This window comes from Oncorhynchus mykiss, chromosome 19 (assembly GCF_013265735.2).
Source record: "Oncorhynchus mykiss isolate Arlee chromosome 19, USDA_OmykA_1.1, whole genome shotgun sequence".
Taxonomy (NCBI): Eukaryota; Metazoa; Chordata; class Actinopteri; order Salmoniformes; family Salmonidae; genus Oncorhynchus; species Oncorhynchus mykiss.
This window is the reverse complement of record NC_048583.1, coordinates 32434325-32453109: the sequence shown is the minus strand read 5'-3', so window position 1 is coordinate 32453109 and position 18785 is coordinate 32434325. Positions and strand designations below refer to the sequence as shown.

Genomic DNA, 18785 nt, shown 5'->3' with positions numbered 1-18785 from the left:
ATCATACAATGTGATTTTCTGGATTTTTGTTTTAGATTCCGTCTCTCACAGTTGAAGTATACCTATGATAACAATTACAGACCTTTACATGCTTTGTAAGTAGGAAAACCTGCAAAATCGGCAGTGTATCAACTTGTTCTCCCCACTGTATCTATCTAGACCTTCATATCAGATGCCAAATCATGTGACCTTTGATTGAATATCTTTACAAGAGGAAAAAAGACACAGTAGCACATCTTTATGTTGTAGAAACAGGTTTAGGTCACTCAGAAACAGCTCGTTACCAGACAGACCACACACAAGGAAACAAAATGACTGGAGTGACGCTTTATTACATCATTTTCATGCGCCAATAATGTGTTATAAGTGTTATAGTGGGTACAGATACTCCTTCACAGGTACACGTACAGTGCCTTGGGAAAATATTCAGACCCTTTTGACTTTTCCCAAATTTTGTTACATAACAGCCTTATTCAAACATTTATTAAATTAAACATTTTACTCAGCAATCTACACACAATACCTCATAATGACAAAGCGAAAACAGGTTTGTATAAAAAATAAATAAAAAATGAAATACCTTATTTACATAAGTACTTAAGACTGTTTGTTATGAGACTCGAAATTGAGCTCGGGTGCATCATGTTCCCATTGATCATAATTGATGTTTCTACAACTTGATTGGAGTCCACCTGTGGTAAATTCAATTGATTGGACATTATTTGGAAAGGCACACACCTGTCTATATAGCAAAAACCAAGCCATGAGGTCAAAGGAATTGTCTGTAGAGCTCAGAGAGGATTGTGTTGAGGCACAGGTCTGGGGAAGGGTACCAAAACATTTCTGCAGCATTGAATGTCCCCAAGAACACAGTGGCCTCCATCATTCCTGAAAATAGCTGTGCAGCGACACTCCCCATCCAACCTGACAGAGCTTGAGAGGATCTGCAGAGAAGAATGGGAGAAACTCCCCAAAATACAGGTGTGCCAAACTTGTAGGGTCATACCCAAGAAGCCTCGAGAGTGTAATCGCTGTCAATAGTGCTTCAACAAAGTACTGAGTGAAGGGTCTGAATACTTATGTAAATGTGGTGTTTTTTATTTTTTATAAATTAGATTTTTTTTTATAAAAAACTGTTTTTGCTTTGTCATTATGGGGTATTGTGTGTAGATTGATGAGTGAAAACAATTATTTAATCAATTTTAGAATAAGGCTGTAACGTAACAAAATATGGAAAAAGTCAAGGGGTCTGAATACTTTCCGAATGTGTTTCTCGTTAAAGTGTTTCTGGGAGCCGTGCACGTAACTTGTTTTTTGCGAAAATCACCTGTTGACCAAAATACGATTGACGTATTTCTGACTACAGCGTTAGTTACGATTGGGCTCTAAGAGAGCTCACCTTGATTGTAGAGCTTGGCTGGAGTCTGGAGGGACGAGGTGTCTTCTGTAGACTGGAGGACTGCCGTTCGACCCCTGGCTGTGACCCTCTGACCTGTAGCCGTCCTGGGTGAATGGGCTCCGGCTGGAGGTCCTCTCCTCCTCCATCCTCCTGCCTGTGTCTGGAGCCCTGTGGTGGGCCTGAGGTGATGGAGATCTGGATGACCGACTCTCTTCCTCTATGGGTGTAAAATACAGGGGAACTAAAGTTACTGAGATGACAGAACGAATTAAGCTTAATAGGGTACAAATGCTAAAAAAAACAAAAAACAGGCAACATCTGGTAAATGTTTTGTTCCATATCCTTCGGAAGTTGTGGGAAAATGGTTACACATCAATCACTGTGCAAAATACGGTAAAATGCTTAAATGAACATGTGGTAAGAAAATAAACGGACATTAGTGGCGTGTGAATATAAATAAAACATCTAAGAGCATCTTCAACACCGACCATGACAATATTGTTCCACTTAAAGACCCAGTGAATTATGAGCTGGTGGAATGGGCTATTTTCAGTCATTTTGGGGAGGGGTGGGGGGGCTTCTTGGGGAAACAAGGGAATACAAAGAGGCTTGGTGACTAGTGCTGGCAGGGAACTACATGGTGCTCTGTAAATGTTTCTGTTGAGAGCTGAGCCAGAGAGAAAGAGAGAAGAGAGGAGAAGAGAGGGAGAGAAAGGGAGGCAGCTAGCCTAGCAGTTAGAGCATTCCCTATCCCCGAGCCGACTATGTGACAAATCTGCCGAGGTGCCCTTGAGCAAGGAACTTAACCTTAATTAGTCAAATTCTAATGCTCAATCCTGATAGAAAATAAGCTAAAATGCTTTCAAGAAAGTCATATTCAAAAAAGGTCAAGTTATGATTGTTATGAACATAGAAAAGAAAACTACATGTTTAGAACTGATAATTAATCTGGCATGGTGGAAGAGCGAACGCAATTCATTGATTATTGAATGTGATGATGGACACAGCTTTGTAGAACCATTGCATACACAGCCTCTGCTCAACAAACTCCAACTTGAGATTGAATCGTTGGGGACCTGCAGTTCGCAAATGACATTGCGCTGCTTATCACCCCTCACTGCAGTCAAGCAATGCATTCCGCCAAGAGTCGTTCACAATCTAATCCGGTTGCGGCCTCAGCTAGGCCTTGTTTCAAATGTATCAAGACAATCTTATTGGTATGCTTAGAAATCAACAAATGTACCTTGTTTAAAGCACACGTTTACAAGTCTCAGTCACAAATGACAGCTCAAATAAGCCACCTATGGTGAACAACTTGTCAGAGGCTTTGTAGAATCATGACTCTTTCGAGTTTTGAGTTCCTCGTTCACCGGTAGGGGGTCCTGAGTAATGGGCATGACTGAATCAAATGAACGAAATAAGTCGAAAGAGTCGTTCTTTTGACTGAAAGAGTCGAAAAGATCCGAGATAGTAAAAAGAGCCGAACCTCCCGTCAGTACTTTAAAGTATGATTGCCTTCCAAGTTCCAACTTGACCTCCTCGTTCAAGCGTCACATGAAAAATGACTCCTCTTTATGATTACGAAAAATATTTTAAGGAATAAAACATCAATGCAATTCAAATGTGGTAGAATTCAAACATGAGCTGGTTTAAAGAACATCAGACGTTTTTCTTTTTTAAAGCAGCAGTCTGTTGTGTTAATAAATGTGTTGTGATGGAGAAGCCCATGAGCAGAATTGCCCCACTATGTCCAAAAGAAGCTCCAGCTTAGCGGTGACAATTATTTTGCAAAAGGTCAGGTTTTGAAGTGGAGATCAGGGAGGTCTGCCGCCTCCTCGTATCGTTGTTGCCAGGGTCCTCCTCTCTGGATTGTTGCAGACAATTATTAGTATTCTCTTTAAGACTCACCAATGCAAACAGTACATTCAAACATGAATAACACCAAACGCGCTTATATAGCCCCCTTTGTCACACTGAAAATATGGGACACATTGTTCCTAAACCTGGGTTACCACTTTTAAAAAAAACATTATTGTCGTGACGGGTCCCCACAAAGACAACTGCCTCCACAAAGTATGGCATTTCCCAATGGTGAGAGCTGGTGTTGTTTAATCTGACAGTGGATGGGCTGTTGGCTGTTTCCTATGGGGAAAAACTGAGGGAGATTCTCCTTTCAAGGATGAGAAAAATCTACTCAAAGACTGGGGCTGCAAGGATAGATGTGACGTTTTATGTGGTAAATAGTGTAAAAGTCAAGAAGACACATTGAATTGAATTTATTTGGTGTAACAGGCATATACAACAAAATGTATAATGTGGACCCAGAGGATATCACTTAAAAGTATTCATTACAACGCTCGTCTCCAAATTGGTCCTCGATGGTAAAAACAATAGCACATATAATGATTATAATACAAGAGAAAATGACAAACAACCATAAATACATTCATTCATATTGACATCCTAAAAAGTGACACTTTTCACAGCACTTCTCCCTAACCTTAAAAATCAACCATATTCATTTCAAACAATCTATTCATTACACATCATACCGATCCTTCAAATGAATACACCTGACTGGCAGTAGGGGGCACAAGGGGCAGTGGAACGGTTTCTCTTACTTAGACAACCGTGTCCAAATTAAAACCATTTCTACTTTTTCTTTGCTTGATCCCCAGGGGGAAGCTACTCCATAGACAAATCCCTGTATAGAAAAACGTGCTCCTCGCAGTACTGTTTACTCTTGGGATTTTACAAGACCTAACACTAGCTCTGGTATTGTAACTGTGTTGGTTATAGACCATAACAATGTGGTTTTTCATATAACCTGGAGCACAATCATTTAAGATGTCAAACATATGATTAAGTTTAAGTTGGTCCACTCTGGACTCCAAAGGCAACACGCCCACCTCCCGGAACTCCTGTACCCCAATGTGGGTCCTAGGGGAGACATTCAGCATATGCCTGATAACATTATTTTGCATGACCTGCATCAGCTTTTCTGATAGCCCGCTATACCAAGCAGAGCATGCATAATCAAAATGACACTGAATCAAGGTTGAGACAAGCAGTTTCTTAACTTTGATGTTAAAATACAGTGGTGGAAAAAGTACCCAATTGTCATACTTGAGTAAAAGTAAAGATACCTTAATAGAAAATGACTCAAGTAAAAGTCGCCCAGTACAATATTACTTGAGTAAAAGTCCAAAAGTGTTTGGTTTTAAATATTCTTATGTATTAAAAGTAAATGTAATTGCTAAAAAATACTTAAGTATCAAAAGTAAAAGTATAAATCATTTCAAATTCCTTATATTAAGCAAATCATATGGTACCATTTTCTTGTTACATTTTTTTTTTTTAATGGATAGCCAGGGGCAAACTCCAACACTCAGACATAATTTACAAACAAAGCATTTTTGTTTAGTGAGTCCGCCAGATCAGAGGCAATAGGGATGACCAGGGATGTTGATAAGTGTGTGAATTAGACCATTTTCCTGTCTTGCTAAGCATTTAAAATGTAACGACTACTTTTGGGTGTCAAGGAAAATGTATCGAGTGAAAAGTAAAAGATGTCAAAAATACAAATATTAAAAGTATAAACTAATTAAGTAGTACTTTCAAGTATTTTTACTTAAGTACTTTACACAACTTAAAATATCTAGTGTAGATACAGATATAAACATCTCTATTTGTTCGCCATTTTAGAAAGAATTTTAGCAGCAATCAGGTTTCCAGAAAGGGATTGATCTAGGGACACACAAAGATAAGTTACACTTGTTTTAGATTCAATCTCCTTGCCTGCACAGTTTTCCTTTATCTTGTCAGCCCTAAAGCAATCTACGATTCAGTTTTTCTCCCAAATGTAGCGACAATTTGTTGTCAGTTAACCAATCTCTAACAAAATGCAATTCCTTACTCAGGGTCTCCTCTATGTAAACTGCATCCTTCCGTGATACCAGCATGGCTGAATCATCAGCATAAAGCAGGAGTTTGCGCTTTACTGTATCTGGCAAATCATTAACGTAGATAAGAAATAAGAGAGGCCCTAAAATTGATCCTTGTGGTACTCCAGAGGATATTTCTTTGGACTCTGACAGAACATCACTAACATTACATACTTGTGTTCTGTTGGTCAGATAAGACCCAAACCAATTCACTGTTACATCATTTAGACCCATGCATTTCAGTTTCATCAGGGGAATATCATGGTCCACAGTGTCAAAAGCTTTCTGCAACCTGTATATTTCCCCATCTCACTTTCCTGCTTGATGTGGTCAAAAAGGTGGATAAGGCAAGTATCCGTGGAATGAGCTGTTCTAAAGCCAGATTGGAGTTCATAAAGAAGTTTGTGCTCGAGAAGGTATCCTTCAAGTTGATTAAAAACTAATCTCTCAACAACTTTGGATAAGGTGCTGAGCATCGACACAGGCCTGTAGTTTCCAATATAGGGTCACAAGATGCGTTATAATTTTAGCAGTGACACAAGCACCATCCTTTATGAATCTTGCAGGAAGGCTCTCCTTTATGAATCTTGCAGGAAGGTTATCCAGCCCAGTTGCTTTGTTTGTGCTCAATAAGCATAGTAGTCCTCTGTTACCATGCACAGCTCCAACAAATCATTTGTGATACCTTTGCTATGGTAAAAGTTGTTAAATGAAAGACTGGCCATAGTGTCCAGAACAGGTCGGTAACTTCTTAATCAGAGATGAGGCTATAGTGGTAAAAAATGTGTTAAAATGATTTGCAACCTTTTCCTGGTCATGGAAAACATCATCAATATCCAGGCCAATACTACAAGATTTTACCTTATGGGGAGTTTATGAGCCAATGTCCTTTAACATGTTCCACCGTTTACGAGGCTGGTGTAAGTTCTCATTAACAGTGTCTATGTACTTTAATAATGCCACTTTAATAATGTTTACATATCTTGCATTACTCATCTGATGTTTATACTGTATTCTATACTATCTATTGCATCTTAGCCTATGCCGCTCTGACATTGCTCATCCATATATTTATATATTCTTATTCCATTCCTTTACTTAGATTTGTGTGTATTAGGTATTTGTTGTGGAATTGTTAGGTATTACTTAGATATTGCTGCACTGTCAGAACTAGAAGCACAAGCACTTTGCTACACTCGCAATAACATCTGTTAACCATGTGTATATGACCAATATAATTTGATTTGTATTGTTGGGATTTGTCCTTATCCATTTTGCTGGTTTCTACAGTTAATATAACCATAATAATCGTGTTGTAGACTTGTCCTTCTGAATTTGGCCAGGTAGCGATCCCGTTCCCGTATGAGGTCTAAGATCTCGGAAGTGATCCATTTCCCTGACCGCTGTTTGATTTGAATTTGTTTCACTGGAGCCAGAGAGTCGAGTGCAGACAGAAAAATATCTTTAAAAAGATACCAAGTTTGATCAACATCATCACAGTTTAGTACATGAGACCAATCCAAAATTCCAAGTACTTCTACAAAACGTTCCTTTCATAGACCGTACCTTCATGTGGTTATTACCTGGCTCAAGTAGGATCTTTGATTTCTTACGGGTACAGTACTTTACCATATGACCACTAAAACCAATATTTAAGATTCCTGACTGACAGACTTTCTCTTGATCTGATAGAATAATCAAATCCAAAGTTGATTTACTGTCAATTCACACCTGGGTTTGGCTCAACAATCAGTTGTTTTAGTCCAAATAACTGATCAAAGTTGTACAGGGCATTTAACTTTTCTTGGGTGATAAGTGCACATTGGTATTAAAATCGCCAAGCAGAAAACATTCCCTATCAGCAAATACATTGTGATCACAGCAATTCGATTCAAGTAAATCATATACATTATTATGCTTAGGAGGCCGATAGCACACACCAACAAGTATGGGAGGACATTTAGGAAGAAGTATATGTACCCATGATGAGTAGGGCCAGCAGCCTTTGCTTGTAAAAACGTCTCCTTTTGGAGTTCCTTTCCGGCTCGCTCCTGATACCACAGGAAACACCACTCTGCTTGCCATCTTTTAATAATCGTACAGGCCATGTCATTAATAGCTGTTTGGCTAGCAAGACTAAGTGTTTTAGCTACAGCCCAAATGTATATTTGAGCAGAGGAGCTGAATACATTTACATATCAGGAGTGTTTGGTGAAGGGTGGGTAAATACCAATGACGTATATAAACCCTGGAATGCTGATGCTATGTATTGGCCAATGAGAGGCTTTGAAGCCATCGGTCGGCCATATTGGCACTCCCCAGAAGTATCAGTCCTCCATAGGAATGAATGGAATTCTACAGTCTTTCAATGAAATGTTTCAAGGACAAATGAACATTTATTTAACCATTGTTTACATTAGCACTTAAAAATGTTTAACTTTAAGGAATTTAAAAAAATATTTTTTAAAATGTTATCTTTAGCTTACATAATATAATTTAAAGTATGCATTAAGGTGTATGTAATAAATTACATGTGGCATAACAAATGTAGACATTAGTAAATGCATTTCTATAGCTTCCAAAATATTTTATTTACAACGGTGGGGGAGTGCCAAGATGGAGGCGCGGTGGCTTCAAAACAGCACCCCCCTGTCAGTCATCTAGTGTACATATAAATCAATGGGTAAATACTCTGTTTATCGCTCATTGTCATTCCAACCAGTTTATCTAAATAGTGGCAGTGCCATATGACTTCGGACGGTCTAGGTAATGGTTATTAGATGGCAAAGTGACACCCTAGCTGGAAGTGATTTACACTTGTAAATAAATGTTTATGTATCGCATGGAACAGCATTGAAACTAAAGCAAGTGGGTAAACAGGCAGGAACACCCAGGCTCTGAAATCTGCAGTCATTTACACAGGTTTCCAAATACTGAAGTGAACAAAATATTTATATAATGTGCAATTACAAACACAGATACAGTGGGGCAAAAAAATATTTAGTCAGCCACCAATTGTGCAAGTTCTCCCACTTAAAAAGATGAGATAGGCCTGTCATTTTCATCACTTCAACTATGACAGACAAAATGAGAAAAAAAATCCAGAAAATCACATTGTAGGATTTTTTATGAATTTATTTGCAAATTATGGTGGAAAATAAGTATTTGGTCACCCTACAAACAAGCAAGATTTCTGGCTCTCACAGACCTGTAACTTCTTCTTTAAGAGGCTCCTCTGTCCTCCACTCGTTACCTGTATTAATGGCACCTGTTTGAACTTGTTATCCTTATAAAAGACACCTGTCCACAACCTCAAACAGTCACACTCCAAACTCCACTATGGCCAAGACCAAAGAGCTGTCAAAGGACACCAGAAACAAAATTGTAGACCTGCACCAGGCTGGGAAGACTGAATCTGCAATAGGTAAGCAGCTTTGTTTGAAGAAATCAACTGTGGGAGCAATTATTAGGAAATGGAAGACATACAAGACCACTGATAATCTCCCTCGATCTGGGGCTCCAAGCAAGATCTCACCCCGTGGGGTCAAAATGATCACAAGAACGGTGAGTAAAAATCCCAGAACCACACGGGGGGACCTAGTGAATGACCTGCAGAGAGCTGGGACCAAAGTAACAAAGCCTACCATCAGTAACACACTACGCCGCCAGGGACTCAAATCCTGCAGTACCTACCCCTGCTTAAGCCAGTACATGTCCAGGCCCGTCTGAAGTTTGCTAGAGAGCATTTGGATGATCCAGAAGAAGATTGGGAGAATGTCATATGGTCAGATGAAACCACAATATAACTTTTTGGTAAAAACTCAACTCGTCGTGTTTGGAGGACAAAGAATGCTGAGTTGCATCCAAAGAACACCATACCTACTGTGAAGCATGGGGGTGGAAACATCGTGCTTTGGGGCTGTTTTTCTGCAAAGGGACCAGGACGACTGATCCGTGTAAAGGAAAGAATGGGGCCATGTATCGTGAGATTCCTTCCATCAGCAAGGGCATTGAAGATGAAACGTGGCTGGGTCTTTCAGCATGACAATGATCCCAAACACACCGCCCGGGCAACGAAGGAGTGGCTTCGTAAGAAGCATTTCAAGGTCCTGGAGTGGCCTAGCCAGTCTCCAGATCTCAACCCCATAGAAAATCTTTGGAGGGAGTTGAAAGTCCGTGTTGCCCAGCACCAGCCCCAAAACATGACTGCTCTAGAGGAGATCTGCATGGAGGAATGTGCCAAAATACCAGCAACAGTGTGTGAAAGCCTTGTGAAGACTTACAGAAAACGTTTGACCTCTGTCATTGCCATCAAAGAGTATATAACAAAGTATTGAGATAAACTTTTGTTATTGACCAAATACTTATTTTCCACCATAATTTGCAAATAAATTCATTAAAAATCCTACAATGTGATTTTCTGGATTTGTTTTTCTCATTTTGTCTGTCATAGTTGAAGTGTACCTATGATGAAAATTACAGGCCTCTCTCATCTTTTTAAGTGGGAGAACTTAAAACAATTGGTGGCTGACTAAATACTTTTTTGCCCCACTGTACATACAGCCAGCGTAGCGCTCAAGCACTGAAGAAAGACATCCATTTACAAAATGCTATATTTTGTGTCTTGAATGATAGGAAGAAGAATTTAAAAAAAGGTCAGATACCTTGTGGCCAGTCTTTGTCAGGTACCTCTAGTACAAGTTGATTTGATGTTGTGCCCAAAATGGCTCCCAAGTCAGTACTTCTGAAATAAAGCAAAATAAAAACTTCAACTGATGGAACGAAAGGTGAAATTATGAAGAAACTTAGATGAAGAATTCAAATGAAACAATTCAAAATGTACTCAAATGAATTCAAAATGATTTTGAATCTACTGCTAATATCCATTAATATTGCAGTGCATGGATGGGTATGGTAGAATTTATAGCTGAGCATGGCCTGAGCTCAGATGTTCAAGTGGGCCACTGCTGTAGCTAACATGGGCCGCGTTCCAAACGGCGCCCTACCTACATAGGGCTCCGGTCAAAAGTAGTGCACTATATAGGGAATAGGGTGCCCTTTGAGACGCAAGCAAGGACTTGACAGGTGAGTCGTGGGGTCAGGGAAAAGAGAGCTCATCACTGTCAACACTGTCACAGCAGCATGACCTTCCCAGTGCTAAGCCTGTAAGCTACGGCAAGCAAGTCTTAACCATCTTTAAACTGGGAAAAGTCTCATAGCATCCTTTTTACAGGATGTGGTAGCTATTTCTAATCTTTTTGTGGACATTTACAAACAGCATTGTGTCTGAAAGAGGGCGTTGTTGAGAGAAATAAAATGCTCTTTGAAGACAAGGGTGCAACGAAAATCATGTTAACACAATCGACAATGCGGGAACAAAGGTACCTAACACATTGACATAGTGTACAGTGTACACACTCCCCGTACAGTAGCTAATTGTATTCGTATCCAATTTAGTTTTCGCATTCAACTGAGGATGAACAAACTAGAAGACTACGAGCTTGTATTTTTAGCCTTTGTAGCCAACATTCGCTCAGGATTTAGAACACACAAGTCGACAAAGAAGAAGTCATTATTGCAGCGAGTCGTCACAGTAACACTGATAAACATCCCGTAATATTATAACAAACGTTTTTTTGTCACGTGGGTGAAAAGCCATACCCAAACAATGTCAGTACATATGAGCGGAGGAGAATAATACGACGGCATCTTTACCCAAGTTGTGGCAGCGTGGTCTCTGAGCGTTGGTGCCTTACTGGGGAGGGCAGTCTTTGTTTCAGCTCCTCATTGACTTTAGGATTAGCTGAAAATAATATAGAAATGGATATGATTCATTTGAAATCAGGAAAAAGGCATTTCGTTGGAGGCACCGAAGCATACACTTTACAGTACATTAGCCTAGAGGAAAGGTTAGTATTAATTATAGCCTGTCAATATGATCTCAGGGGTACCACTGCTGCAGAGAGAGGATCTTTAATAACCTCCCTGAGTATAGCAAAACAAGACCGACATCTTTCATTTGCAGAGTGAAATGGTGCTTTATTTAAGTCATCTCATCATCTACCCCCTATCTCTCCACTGCGTACCATTGCTCTAACTAACAGTTTATCAAGGCACTAATGTATGCCGGCAATTAACAAATCATAATCCCATCACGCAGATATCATTTAATGCTTTTAGTTATCAGGAAAGTAAACAGTCATTTAATACTGCTCAAGCCCCGTATCAGATCCTCCTTGCTCGTTAGGAAGCCCCACCAATTAAAGTTCAGCCTCTACTCAGGTGTAATTAAAGGATGGCTGTTAAATTGGTTCCGATAACTGCAAGTTAATTCATAAGCAAGCAACAAATACACTGACTGGAAGCAATTAAGGGAACCATTGACATTCACTGTTTGGGGGAGGGAGCAGGAAGGGAGCCTGTTGCTCTTAGATAGTGTGTGTGTGTGTGTGTGTGTGTGTGTGTGTGTCTACTGTAGAAGAGGGCTACCATCTAGTGGTGACGGGGCTAAGACAAAAGACAATTAGAATACACTCACTGCAGTAAGCGATTTCAACAGAATCCTTCCAGATGCAGCATGAGAGCTGGGCTAGCATTCTGAAGGTGGGGCAAAGAGGCACAAAGTGGTTTCTATTGTACGAACCATATAGATATTGATAGATATACAAATCACTTTAGAATCTCCAGAAAGTGTCTCTATCCTTCTCTTTAGGGTATACGGATGGCCCAAACATTGTTTCTAGAAGAGGGCTAGGGTTGTTGAAAGACAGATATAACAAGGCATATGAGTTTGTGGGTCCACAACCACTGAGAGTTTAGGTGAAGAAGGAGACCTAGAGACAGATCCAGGAGAGGAGGGAGAAAGAGTGATTGAGTGAACAAAAAAGAAGTGGGAAAAAGAGAAAGCTCTTGGGAGGTTGGGTGCTTGGCGGGTGGGTGACCTCTAGGGCAGATGCCAGTGGAACGTTATCCCTGTGTTGTAAGCCAGCACACACTGCTCACACACTGCTCACACACTGCTCACACGCTATTCAGCTCTGACACGGTGAGGCGTGAACGGACAACTGGCTTTTTGTGGGAGAAACAACAGGGCTCCATTAATCCCAGTGATAGACTCTGGGCAAAAGCTAGTCTTTTGGGGGAGGATTTGGTAGAAGGAGAGGGACTTTTGAGCCGGTACGACTGGTAGCAGTGGTAGGTATGGCTCAGGAGATTGGTAATCCTTTAACATGAACATGAGAAAGTAGCTTTGATAAAGGAGAAGCAGAAAAACAGAGCATACAAACCTGACCTTTTGATGTTCTCATCATTTTGGTTGGGGGGGGATGAAGGAACCCGAGATGGGATTGGAACGGCAAAGGGCGCAGCTCGACAAAATACGAACTTGAATCATTGATTGACGTGGGTTTCCACACAGTGAATCACCAAACAAAGCCTTAATGAAATATGATCTAATAATCCATTCCGCCCCCAAAAAGAGACTTTACTTCTATCCTTTCATAGGAAAGTTTTGCACCACGAGATGAGAGTCTGGGAGTTGCTCTTTTAAAGCTTAATGTTGCACTTGGAGGAGGTTATGTGGGAGATACAAAGACCTGCCTATCAATGAATAAATGTGAACCAATCAATCCAATCATGATTCACAGTTATATTATGGTCATTCTTTGCCAAGGTCATTATTTCCCACAAGCAAGGTTGGGCACTTTTTAAAAATGTATTTCAGAAATAGTATGCATGTTGATCAATCATGTTACAAGTGCCTGGCATGGTCAACAGAACATAATTGGGTGCTTAAAGAGAACCCTAACTCAAATTGTAAGCTATCCCGATTCATGAATTGGATTAGAATTCATATACTAGTGGTTCAATTCAGTGACGTTTAAGAGACAAACAGATGCCTGCAATTGAAACAATGGTGAAAGAGCGCTGGTTTAAAATCCATGACAATAGCCTTTAAATGATGAAACCGGCTTTATCCGGCATTTCAAACTTTTCTCATTTTCTTTTGTCCTTTCCTGTCTTTCTGTGATCTTCATATTCTTGCCTTGTAGACTTTGAGCTAATTGCCTCTGTGGGCTACTTATTATTCATGTACAATTATTGCAGCGTAATGTCTTTAAATCCTTTTAAATGACCATTCATGCATCGCATTCATTGAAAAAGCCTTTGAAGTCTGTCAAAGATGGAATTCTTCAAAAAGAAATATCTAAGCCCAATCTCAGTCAACCAATACCGGGTTTTGCATTCCCCCCACTCACCCCCTAATATAAACAAAATTCCATTAATTTTTTAAGCTGCATTTAATACATTTTCCCCGGCAAAAGTTTCCAGATTCCACAGTCATTTGTATTCCAGCTGACTTGATGAATATTAATAACAGTGTTATCCTGATTAAATGGGCTTCATACAAAATCCCTGTGAATCCTCTAGCTCAGGCTTCAAATCTTCCCACTATTCTTTATGAATTTTGATACAGACATTAATCTGGAGAGGAACTTAAAGCAGGTTTAATTGTGCAGCGGCGTGCTTATGGTTTTTGGTCCAGTAAAATGCAGATGGATGGAGAATGTAGTAGGTGGTTAGGTAAACATACATCTTATATGGCATGGAACACTAACACCCAGAGAAGGCACCTGCTGAGACAGTTGATTGTCATGGGCTGCCTGTTCCAAGGCAGGTGATGGACTTGACTTCCCTGGGATGAAAAGATTTGGATACATTCTTCCTATTTTGCTCCACAAAAGGCCCATCTATGGCATGTGGAATTGTTTTATTAAATGTATTACACTTTCATTTATGTTGTTTATTGATTTGACTATTGCAATAACTGTGTGGTTATATAGTTTACATGTATTATTCTTGCTAAAAATACAAGAAATGCAACCAATTTCTCATTTGAATAAACTGGTATGGAATCACTTGTTTTTCAAATACTGTACAAGTTTTATGTTTACCATAAAGAAATAAGTGAAAGCTAACCAATTCTTTCTGAAACTATCAGGAGACATAAGCCTAATGTGCCGATAAAATAAGAACCTTTTTAGAACAACAAAGTTAGACAATTATTGGGGGGTTTAAGTCATTAATCCAAATGATGGCAAAGATCTTTTCTCAAACTTTCAACAACATTTCACTCAAAACTTCCACAAAGGGTTCAAACATAGGTCTACATGCCAGTGATACATATTTGGACATGGGGCTATTCTTAAAAGAAAGTGAACAGGTCATTTGTAAAGGGTCTTTTAAAGAGAGGCGAGTACAGGGTGGAATTCCATGACATTAATAGGTATGGACAATGAAGCACCGAGCCAGCCAGGGCACATTTCAGCCTTTATGCGGTAACTGACCTTAGCACCTTTCCATTTCATAGTTCATCCACCGTCAAAGCTGACAAAATGCTGAATAGACTGGTAAAAAAAAAAACACTCAACTTGAGGACCTCTGAAGGGACAAACATTGATCTGTGTGTAATATTAACCATTCCCACAAGATAAATGGAGGGCAAAGAGAGAGCAGGAGGTGTGTGAGAGGCGAACAAAGAGGGAACACACAATGGCCGACCACGACGAGTGATGCAGAGCTTTCTGTTGAGGTCGTTTCACAGCCGCCAGTGTCCTGCCTGAAACGGTGACATAGCTAGTTACATTTGTTCACTTTCAAGTGATATACATTAATACATAACTACGTTCTAAAGCTAGATAGACGTGTGGCTACAACTTCTAAGAGAACTCGTGATTGCCGAGCGAATGACATTTTCGTCATTGTCTTACGTCAGACAGCATAACTTTGTTTGAGGTACTAGTGCTGTGTACAAGTGACGCCACCTTTCAGGAGACAATGCATTTTTTGTTGCCAAAACAATGTGCTAAGTTGACAAAGGTAAACCTCAGACAACACCACTACCACGGTGCAGGCAGAGAGAGGTCACCTCATGATGAACCTGCGTCTCATCACTCTTACAGAACTTTTCCCCCCCTCAAACTTATACTGCTACGTCAAAGTGAAAGACTATTGGAAAGTAAAACTTTTGGTCAAATAGTTTACATCCACCCAGTAGAGCTGCCCTATTAAACCACCTCACTAATCAAGGTGTGTGAATGTGTGCCTACACCCTGATTAGGACTATACCTGGGCTTAGTGCCTCTCTGATGGTAGACTGGGAGCCCTGAGAGGAAGGATATTGGACCACGAGATCTCTATCTATCGGAGGCTCAGCCTCAGTGATAGTGATAATTGAATTGAGCCCTGGGGAATGTATGGTGAAAGCCGCACCACTGCAGATCCTCCGCAGGATGGATCCAGTCTGGGTGGCAGTCTGTCAACAGGACAGGAAGCGCTGATCCTCCAGCATTAGGGGGGGGGGAATGACCTGCAGAATCAGCCAGGATGAGTGCCTCATTTTCACAAAGATCCAGCTAATTTTTGTCGAGAAAAATCTGGGAGCCGGGAGGCTTGGGGGGAGCCAAGGAAGCAAGCCCACCCTTCCCAATTCCTTGTAGGTGTGACAGCTGTGTAGAGTGAATAGCTTAGAGCACGAAACCCTGCTGCAGACTGCTAGATCAGCCCCTGAATATCTTATCTCACACTCAGGAGAGAAAAAGGCATCGCTCTGTCTGATTGTACTTACTGCATTGTATCCCTGGTTGAAAATGTAAAGGTGATCCTAAAGCCTCTGCACATAAAGTGACTATGAGAAATAGTGAACCTGTTTTCACAAGGGCTTTATGAAAAATGATGCATAGCCTCAGTATGTAGGCCTAGGAAAAGGATACAGGATTTTTTTGAGACGTTGGGCCAATTGTGCGCCACCCTATGGGACTCCCAATCACAGGCCGGTTGTGATACAGCCTGGAATCGAACCAGGGTCTGTAGTGACGCCTCTAGCACTGAGATGCAGTGCGTTAGACCCCTGCACCACTCGGGAGCACTGACAACCAGTGATGAAAAAGCCAAGATTAATGTCTGAGGTAAAATTCCAAAGCGATTGCATTTGAATCAATGTGAACGCTGTCTAATAGCATTTATCCAAACACACCATTTACACAGTGAATCGAGCTTGGCTAAAAGTACATGATAACACAAACCCATCATAGTGTGTCTGGCCTTAGTCACTATAAAGGACTTGTTTAAATTCTTAATACTGTTGGACGAATGAGGAAGACAAATCTTATCAGCTAAGCTAACAAGAGTGCAAATACAGTGCAGATAATCAGATTTCTAATTATTGTCACTCACATCATCCAATGTGCTTATTTGAATTACAGCGATCACATGTGATTATATATTCAATGCTTTGGGTTTAGCAGAGGCTTTATTGGGAATGTAAAGCCTGAATAATGACGATCTATCAAGCATCAACCAGAGGGCTAACTACTCATCAGCACTCAGCAAGACAGACATACTCCATTGGATCCCTACCTAAAATGTCTAGATCTAGTTAGCCAGGATTTCTAAACCGTTTGTATTCCAGAGCACAACAAACTAGCTTTACATATGGCACCATATTCACTTGCGACTAGGGAGTATATTAGGCTCAAGTCAAAAGTAGTGGACTTTAGAGGGGATAGTGTGGCATTTAGGACTCATCCCTGGTCTTTCCTTGCTTACCTTACCCTAACACTAGCACTTCAGAACAGACTAAATCTGTGTCAGACAACCTCGGCTTATCCATAAGTAGATAATACGTTCTGGCATATTTGGCTACATTAGTTCTTGTTGGGAAATGAAAACGTCATTTTTCCTTCACATTCTCTATTGGAACGCTTGTTTCACATAATTGATAAATTGACCATCAAAATCCTGATATTTTCATGAAGATAATGAATAAATGATGCCAAACAATGGGAATAAACTCAGGATGGGTCAGGAGACTCAAAATACTTCTAATATGTAATGATATGGTTGTAAGTGCAAAAGTGTTATGTTGTGTCATAGTAACAACACCAAACAAAGCCTCATTGTAACTGACAGGCTTGTGAAACTTGTAAAGAGTGGCGTGTCACAAGAACGGACATGTTATTAGTCACTCTACAGAAACTACTGAGGAGGGATAGGTGGGTGGGTCCGCCTGCATTCAGGAGTCAACTCAGGGTCACATGACGTGGCCGGGCATGGACAGGCAGTTTAACATCCTTACCTTCTTTTCACCTTTCCCTCTATACCTGCATGGTGCAATATTGTGACATCCACAGGTTAGGGTAAATGGAGTTATTTATGCAACTGTTAGGCAGCACTAAATTACTCACTACTACAGGACTAAGTTAGTAGTACCCTCAATGAACATAATTTGTCCAACTATTATTTCATCTGCTTTTAGCCCCACAATCCATTAGTCACTACATTTCAATGTGAGGATTCACAATACACACAAGTACACACACAATGATTATTTTAGTGTTAAGGAGGACTTTATACTGGGGTGTTTTCTTTTGTTAAGAAAATCCCTCTACTAACATGCTTATAAACAGGAACCTTTGCTATGCGCTAGGACGGAATCCAAATGAAGCGCTTTTGTAAAGGATGAGTGATGCTCTGGCTTCGACCTGTCCTTCAGAACAACCAGCAGGAGACAAGTGGCCCAGCTCTAGAATCAACACTCAGCCAGCGTCCTAAACGCCACCCTACACTCTACACAGTGCACTACTTTTGACCAGAGCCCTACCATAGCCAAAATGGCACCCTATTCCCTGTGTAGGGAATAGGATGCCATTTGGGAAACAGCCTCAAACATTCCAGGATTCTTTCCAAAGGAAAAGGGAAAAGGTTTCAGTGTCTAAGATGCCTTGCTATAAGTTGTAGTAGCTAATAATAATGATAAGGGGAGGAAGGGAGGTGGGGATTAGGTTACAAAAATATTAAAAGTTGGATTTAAATACAGATTTTCCTAGCTGTCAAAACTGCCTTACAGCACCATTGTGCGTTGCAGAGCTCCTCTGGGGGGTGAATGTGGCTGTGGGTTGAGCACAACCAACCAATCACACCTGGGTTCAAATAGTATTGGTTTCATTTCAAATTGCTTGACTGAGCTAGCCTGGCACAATGGAACCAATGGGATAGTCCCAAAGAGTCCAAACACCCCTGGTATTCCAGGCAAGCTCAATCAACTACAGCTTAAAGCATGTGAAAGAAAAACTATACTATTTGAACCCAGGTCTGACAGCAGCAGCACAACCAAGAGGTCCTCATTAGCACTTGATGTTTGAGCGCGGGTCACAGCAGTGACCGTTTGTGCAAAGCCAGCCCTGTTTGTTTTGCTCTATGGTTCATAGGCGGTCATCAGGTGTGTGATCACAATTGAGGGGGACTTGCAATGCAGCATTTGCACAACATTGCTGCAATGTTATTGAGACCGAGCAGAGACTAAACAATAGCTGATTTCCTGGTGAATTATTTTAAATTCCTTAACAAGGCATTGGACTGGACACCATTCCCTTCCTCGCAGC

General features: G+C 40.5%; 1 protein-coding gene across 4 annotated transcripts in view; it reads right to left on the bottom strand.

Moving 5' to 3' along the window:
• Positions 1–18785, bottom strand: part of mipol1 (mirror-image polydactyly 1) — a 97583-nt gene that overhangs the window by 43307 nt on the left and 35491 nt on the right. For 2 of the 4 annotated variants that reach the window (XM_021573942.2, XM_021573945.2), the window contains exons 3-5: positions 11059–11146; positions 10008–10087; positions 1400–1616 (exon numbers count right to left, since the gene is read on the bottom strand). In XM_021573942.2, coding sequence (XP_021429617.1) covers positions 1400–1616; positions 10008–10087; positions 11059–11146 — 385 coding nt within the window. The remainder of the gene's footprint in view (positions 1–1399; positions 1617–10007; positions 10088–11058; positions 11147–18785) is intronic. The other 2 variants (XM_021573946.2, XM_021573948.2) reach the window with 2 other exon arrangements.